General features: G+C 53.2%; 1 protein-coding gene and 1 pseudogene across 1 annotated transcript; both read right to left on the reverse strand.

Annotated features, from left to right (window-relative positions):
* Positions 1-3,474: 3,474 nt before the first annotated feature.
* On the reverse strand, positions 3,475-4,932 carry LOC119353876 (annotated as a pseudogene).
* A 132-nt stretch (positions 4,933-5,064) lies between these two features.
* Positions 5,065-7,593, reverse strand: LOC119280831 (subtilisin-like protease SBT3). The gene has a single exon (XM_037561542.1). The coding sequence runs from the start codon at positions 7,469-7,471 to the stop codon at positions 5,234-5,236; it is 2,238 nt and encodes a 745-aa protein (XP_037417439.1). The 5' UTR covers positions 7,472-7,593; the 3' UTR covers positions 5,065-5,233.
* Between the last annotated feature and the right edge of the window lie 316 nt (positions 7,594-7,909).

A 7,909-nucleotide genomic window follows, 5' to 3' on the forward strand; every position in this document is an offset into this window, starting at 1 on the left:
TACCGCTGCAGCCTTTACAAAAACAGCCATAACTTCTGCAAACAGACTCCGAATTCAATGAAACCAAGTTTGTTGGAAATCTAACGACATGGGCTAACACAATATTGATAGAATTATCAATAAGAAGCAAATGGGAAAAGGCCCATAAGAAAATGGTGAGAACCCTTCCTCAGAAAAGACCGGTAATACCTCCAATACCGAAAACATCATAAAAGATGCATGCGAACTCCGTTTTCGATGAACTCAAGCTTGTCATCAAGATGACCATAAGCTCTAAGAATAACAAAGAGAACCAAACAAGAACCAAGAAAGATGATGCAAGGATGCAATGGTTTGAGCTCTCTACGAATGATACGATCAAGCTACTAATCGAGAGCCCCCTTGATAGTACGGCAATCGATCCTATGACCCGGTCTCCCAACTACCATCATGAGACCGGTAAAATAGAAAAACTATCAAGGGCAAACCTTTGCCTTGCACATGTTCCACTTGAGCTAGATGATGACGATCTTGACTCCCTCAAGTTGGACCACCTTTCTTGATTGTGTTGGCTCGATGAAGACTAGTTGATTGCTCCCCCATACTCCACTGTGGGTGAGCCACTCTTCCGCACATCTTCACAAGTCCATTGTCACCACAATGGACGGCAAGCTTCAAGCATTTGATCTCTTCATTATGCTTCACTTGAATTTGCACACCGCAACCTAACCCCACAAAGAACTCTCACGAAGACCATGGGTTAGTACACAAAGCGTAATGGACAATACTTACCATACCATGGGATCACTTGATCCCTCTGTACGTCGTGTACGCTTTATGTGTTGATCAACTTGATTCACTCTTGACTTAGTCTTGATCAACCTTGATTCTTTCCAACTCTCTTCATTTGGATGATGTCTTGAAGGTAAACATGAATGATCAAACAATCTTCTTCTTCAAGACATGCTTGCAATAAGGTCAACTCTCAAATGACCAATCTTTGGATAATTCCTTGAATAGCACCTTGGTCGATACAAACTCTCTTTGAAACCAACACATGTACTCCAAGAAAAGCCTATGGACAAAACCTTCAAATATAACTCAAGGCAACCATTAGTCCATAGAGATTGTCATCAATTACCAAAACCAAACATGGGGCACCGCATATTCTTTCAATCTCCCCCATTTTGGTAATTGATGACAATCACTTTCACGAGAGTTTATACAAGGAATTATGCATCACCAAGCAATGCAACAACCAATAATGCATGCGTATGAGATGCAAATGCTTAGGAACAAAACCAAAGCAAGGAGAAAACTCTGAAGACTTCTCCACAAAACTCTCTGAAACTTCTCCCCTTGAAGACATGCTTGCAATAAGCTCAACTCTCAAATGACCGATCTTTGGATTATTCCTTGAATAGCACCTTGGTCGACACAAACTCTCCTTGAAACCAACACATATACTCCAAGAAAAGCCTATGGACAAAACCTTCAAATATAACTCAAGGCCACCATTAGTCCATAGAGATTGTCATCAATTACCAAAACCAAACATGGGGGCACCACATGTTCTTTCAGCAATGACCGAGACATAACTAAGTCTCAGTCATCTGAAACTTAACAAAATTATTGAACTAAACATCTAAGTATAGTGTATTGGTGCATGGTCAGTTGTTCGATCACAAGCTTTCACTTGCCTCATTGTCTCTCCCGATTACCTATGCAACATATTGATGTACATACTGAAGGAAATATGCCCTAGAGGCAATAATAAAGTTATTATTTATTTCCTTATATCATGATAAATGTTTATTATTCATGCTAGAATTGTATTAACCGGAAACATAATACATGTGTGAATACATAGACAAAACAGAGTGTCACTAGTATGCCTCTACTTGACTAGCTCGTTAATCAAAGATGGTTATGTTTCCTAACCATGGACAAAGGAGTTGTTATTTGATTAACGAGATCACATCATTAGTTGAATGATCTGATTGACATGACCCATTCCATTAGCTTAGCACCCGATCATTTAGTATGTTGCTATTGCTTTCTTCATGACTTATACATGTTCCTATGACTATGAGATTATGCAACTCCCGTTTGCCGGAGGAACACTTTGGGTGCTACCAAACGTCACAACGTAACTGGGTGATTATAAAGGAGCACTACAGGTGTCTCCAAAGGTACATGTTGGGTTGGCGTATTTCGAGATTAGGATTTGTCACTCCGATTGTCGGAGAGGTATCTCTGGGCCCTCTCGGTAATGCACATCACATAAGCCTTGCAAGCATTACAACTAATATGTTAGTTACGAGATGATGTATTACGGAACGAGTAAAGAGACTTGCCGGTAACGAGATTGAACTAGGTATTGGATACCGACGATTGAATCTCGGACAAGTAACATACCGATGACAAAGGGAACAACGTATGTTGTTATGCGGTCTGACCGATAAAGATCTTCGTAGAATATGTAGGAGCCAATATGGGCATCCAGGTCTCGCTATTGGTTATTGACCAGAGACGTGTCTCGGTCATGTCTACATTGTTCTCGAACCGTAGGGTCCGCACGCTTAAGGTTTCGATGACAGTTATATTATGAGTTTATGAGTTTTGATGTACCGAAGGAGTTCGGAGTCCCAGATGAGATCGGGGACATGACGAGGAGTCTCGAAATGATCGAGACGTAAAAATCGATATATTGGACGACTATATTCGGACATCGGAAAGGTTCCGAGTGATTCGGGTATTTTTCGGAGTACCGGGTAGTTACTGGAGAAGCAATGGGCCTTGATGGGCATTAGTGGGAAGAGGAGAAAGGGTCAAGGGGCTGCTGCGCCCCCCCTCCCCTCTGGTCCGAATTGGACTAGGGAAAAGGGGGCCGGCCACCTTTCCTTCTCCTCCACTTCCTTCTCCCTTCCTCCCCTCTTGGTGGACTCCTACTAGGACTTGGAGTCCTAGTACGACTCCACATCCTGGCCGCACCAAGCCTTGGCCGGCCTCCTCCTCCTCCATCCTTTATATACTGAGGCAAGGGGCACCCCATAGACACACAAGTTGATCTTCGTGATCGTTCCTTAGCCGTGTGCGGTGCCCTCCTCCATCATATTCCACCTCGGTCATATTGTAGCGGTGCTTAGGCGAAGCCCTGCGACGGTAGAACATCAAGATCGTCACCACGCCGTCGTGCTGACGGAACTCTTCCCCGACGCTTTGCTGGATCGGAGCCCGGGGATCGTCATCGAGTTGTACGTGTGCTAAGAACTCGGAGGTGCCGGAGTAACGGTGCTTGGATCGGTCGGATCGGGAAGACGTACGACTACTTCCTCTACGTTGTGTCAACGCTTTCGTTGTCGATCTACAAGGGTACGTAGATCATACTCTCCCTCTCGTTGCTATGCATCACCATGATCTTGCGTGTGCGTAGGAAATTTTTTGAGATTACTACGTTCCCCAACACATACTATAGTCATTTGTGCACATATCCTATAGCACAGGCGTCGTTGTCACCACGATGGGGCTTCTCACCGTGTACTTGCCGTTGTCGTCCACCCACGTCAACGATCCATGTAGCACTACCTCGGGCATTAGCTCATCTCATCCCACACCTGAATCACGACCATGTATCTCTATTTCTCGTGCTTCTTGCCGAACACCAACCTATTCGGCATGACGCTCATCTTCAGCCCGTCCAGTCCCTCCACCGTGGCACTGTACCTCGCCGGCCCATCACCCACGTTGGTCACGGTCCTGACGAACGTATTATTTCCGGTCGTGTCAAAGTACATGATGAAGGACGGGTAGTTAAGATCAAGCGATGCACCGACGCGGTCCACACGGGTCGACGACTGTGCCACGATCTTGATCTGCGCCGTCATGTAGTTCATCGCGTACATGATCTTGATGTAGTCGTACGACCCAGCTTCGTAGACTAAGCCCAGGGCCTGGGCGTTGTTTCGTTGGGGTTGATGACTAGGCCACGACCCTGGCGAAATTAGCCATGCATTCGTTATTTTTTGTGGCAGCTTGATCGCTGGTAGGTACAAAAAAATTGTTGGGGTAGGGGGCCCTTGCCCCCCCCCTTCATCCCTGGAGTTAGGTTAGAGATGGACAGCGAGAGAGATAAGGGAAAGTTGTCTCATCTCATTTTTCGTAAAATTGAACTAAACTTATAAGGATAGAGTAATGGCGAATGGTCATTTGTTCGATCGCAGAGCGGCGAAGCTGGCCCGTTCTAGTGGCCGCCAGACATGTCCTTGATGGGAGCAAAGGTGTTGTCCACCACGCTAGCCGTCGTCATCATCGCCGACCGCACCGCCGCGGGCCTCCACTCCGGGTGGACGGCCTTGAGCAGCGCCGCCATGCCTGACGCGTGTGGGCACCACATGGATGTTTCGGAGATGATATTGAACTTTCCGAATAGTGGCTGCTGCTCAACATTCGCCATGCTGATGTTCTCCACCCACGATGCAAGGATGAGCGAGCCGGGCGCGAACAGGCGAGCTTAAGCACCATCGAGCAGCTCGCCGCCGGGCCGCGCGACGAGTAGGTCGCCACCAGCGGCGCGGGCTTCGTGTCCACCACGGTCACCGCGAACTTGATCGAGGCCTTGGGCGTGCGGCTCCTCTGGATGTAATGCATCAGCGTGGGGGCATCCTGCGGGCTCAAGATCATGCCCAAGAAGACGAAGCCCTCCGAGAGCTCCCTGAACAGGTCGCTCGATAGGAATAGCGTGGCGCGCACCCTCGCGCTCTGTGCCGCAGATATCGCGGACCCGAGGGAGTCTGTGTCCGTGGCGTTGCAGAGCACGACCTTGTCGCTGTTCATGGAGAGCAACGTGTCGTTGTTGCATGTGTCGAGGAACACGAGCCCAGCGTTCCTGGGGCTAGGGCACAGTTCCACGAGGGCTGACGACCGAGCCACGGCCCTGGCAAAATTATCCATGCATTCGTTATTTTTTGTGGCTGCTTGAGCACTCATAGGTACAAAAAATTGTTGGGGTAGGGGGCCCTTGCCCCCCTACCCTCTTTGGGTTCGTCCTTGGAGTTAGTTAGAGATGGACAACAAGAGAGATACGGGAAAGTGTCTCATATCATTTCCATAAATTGAACTAAACATATAAGCATAGTGTATTCGTGAATGGTCATTGGTTGTATCGCAAGCTTTCACTTGCCTCATTGTCTCGCTCGATCACCTGTGCTCCAACAAAATGATGTACGTACGTATATTGATCTGTGCACATATCCTATAGCACAGACGTCGTTGTCACCACGATGGGGCTCCTCACCGTGTACTTGCCGTTGTCGTCCACCCACGTCAATGATCCATACAGCACTACCTCGGGCATTAGCTCGTCCCGCACCTGAATCACGACCGTGTATCTCTGCTTCTCGTGCTTCCCGCCGAACACCAGCCTGTTGGGCACGACGCTCACCTTCAACCCGTCTAGTCCCTCCACCGTGGCGCTATACCTCGCCGGCCCATCGCCCACATTGGTCACGGTCCTGGCGAATGTCTTGTCTCCGATCATGTCAAAGTACGCGATGAAGGACGGGTAGTTGAGATCGAGTGACCCATCGACGCAGTCCACGGGGGCCAACGACTGTGCCACGGTCTTGATCTGCGCGGTCGTGTAGTTCATGGCGCACATGAGCTTGATGTAGTCACCCGGCCCGGCTTCATAGACCAGGCCCGGGGCCAGGGCGCGGTTCGGGTTGATGTGGCCGGACCCCATAGCGAGCGGTGAGGCGGGCCCATTCTGGTCGCCTCCGGACATGTCCTTGATGGGAGTGAAGGTGTTGTCCACCGTGTTAGCCGTCGTCATCATCGCCGACCGCACCGCCGCAGGGCTCCACTCCGGGTGGACGGCCTTGAGCAGCGCCGCCACGCCCGACGCATGTGGGCATGACATGGACGTGCCGGAGATGATGTTGAACTTGCCGAACAGTGGCTGCTGACCAACATTCGCGACGCTCACGTTCTCCGCCCATGATGCGAGGATGAGCGAGCCGGGTGCGAACAGGTCGGGCTTCAGCACCGTCGGGCAGCTCGCCGCCGGGCCGCGCGACGAGTAGGTCGCCACCAGCGGCGCGGGCTTCGTGTCCACCACAGTCACCGCGAACTTGATCGAGGCCTTGGGCATGCGGCTCCTCTCGATGTAATGCATCAGCGCGGGGGCGTCCTGGGGGCTTAGGATTACGCCCGGGAACACGAAGCTCTCCGAGAGCTCCCTGAACGGGTCGCTCGACAGGAACAGGGCGGCGCGCACCTTCGCGTTCTGTGCCGCGGATATCGCGGACCCGAGGGAGTCCGTGTCCGTGGCGTCGCAGAGCACGACCTTGTCGCGGTTCATGGAGAGCAACGTGTCGTTGTCGCACGTGTGGAGGAACACGAGCCCGGCGTTCCCGAGGCTGCTCGGGGTTCCTGGGTATAGCGATTCACCGACGAAGGTGGTGCCGTCGCCGAGCCTGACGACGCCGGAGAACTTCCGGTCCACCGTGCCCGACCCGACGGTGAGCACCCACGGCGAGCCGTTGTGGAGGTACCCGAGGTCCGGTCCATCGTTGCCCGCCGAAGTTGACACGAACACGCCGCGCTGCATCGCCGCGAACGCGCCAATGGCTACAGGGTCTTCGTATAACTGCCGGCCGTTCAGGCCAAGGGAGAGGGAGAGCACGTCGACGCCGTCGGCGATGGCCTGGTCCATGGCGGCGAGTATGTCGGAAGTGTACGAGCCTTCGTCCCACAGGGCCTTGTACACCGCCACCCTGGCGCGGGGCGCCATGCCGCGAGCGATGCCGCGAGCGTAGCCGAAGAAGGACGCGCTCGACACGGGCGAGCCGGCGGCCGTGGACGACGTGTGCGTGCCGTGGCCGTCCGTGTCCCGCGGGGAGTTAACAGCGACGGTCACGTTGTTGGCGATGAGGCCCTTGTTGAACTTGCGCGCGCCGACGAGCTTCCGGTTGCACACCTTGGCGGCGTCGAACGCCGTGCCGGACTCGCAGAAGCCCTTCCACCGCGCCGGCACCGGGGGGAGCCCGTCGTCGCGGAAGCTCGCGCTCTCGGGCCACACGCCCGTGTCCACCACGCCGATGATGACGTTCTCACCGTAGTTGGACGCCTCCCATATCCCGCCGGCCGCGCTGACGCCGAGGAACTCGGGCGTGTGCGTCGTGTCGCGCACCACCCTCGCGTCGTCGCGGTAGCACGACACGAACCCCGGAGAGCGCCGGAGCCTGTCGAGCTCCTCCTCGGGTAGCCGCGCCGCGAAGCCGTGCATCGCGTGGTCGTAGACGTAGAACATTTCTGCCGCCGGAGCGGCCACCGCGAGCGTGGACTCGTACCAGCGCAGGTGGCTCGAGAACCCGCTCGGCATGGCCGACTTGTCCATGTGCACAATATAGGATGCCGCCGCCACGGCATCGGCCGACGCGGCCGGCCGCACCGACAGCGCGACCAGCAGCAACGCCACCCATGGCAACATTGTGCGATGTAGCTACGTAAGTAGAGCGCCGGCGGCGATGGAGTACGACGGCCGGCGTCGTAACGGATGAGGCGGCTGCGGCAATGGCGCGCATGGCTATTTATCCTGCATGGCCGGTGGTCTTGGGAGTCCGACCCTTTCGGTGGTTGCCGCGTCTCCGTTTGGACAAGCCACTGCAAGGCAAGCCAGCGGGCATGTGGCTCGTCGTTTGCTTCCTCCTGTGCGCCTCCCGGCTTGCGCATACGAGCCATGAGTGGTGCTGGACGCTGTCGTGTACCACAGGGAAAGAGCATTTTGGCGAATGCTTTCCAAGTGCATGATAGGGTATCATGCAGCTACCATTAATCATGTGCGGCCTCCCTGTGGCCGATTCGCGTTACGATTGCAAACATTTGGTTAGTTCAATGTTAGTGGAATACCCATAACTATTTGCTTGTG

Source organism: Triticum dicoccoides, chromosome 1A, assembly GCF_002162155.2.
Source record: "Triticum dicoccoides isolate Atlit2015 ecotype Zavitan chromosome 1A, WEW_v2.0, whole genome shotgun sequence".
Classification (NCBI taxonomy): domain Eukaryota; kingdom Viridiplantae; phylum Streptophyta; class Magnoliopsida; order Poales; family Poaceae; genus Triticum; species Triticum dicoccoides.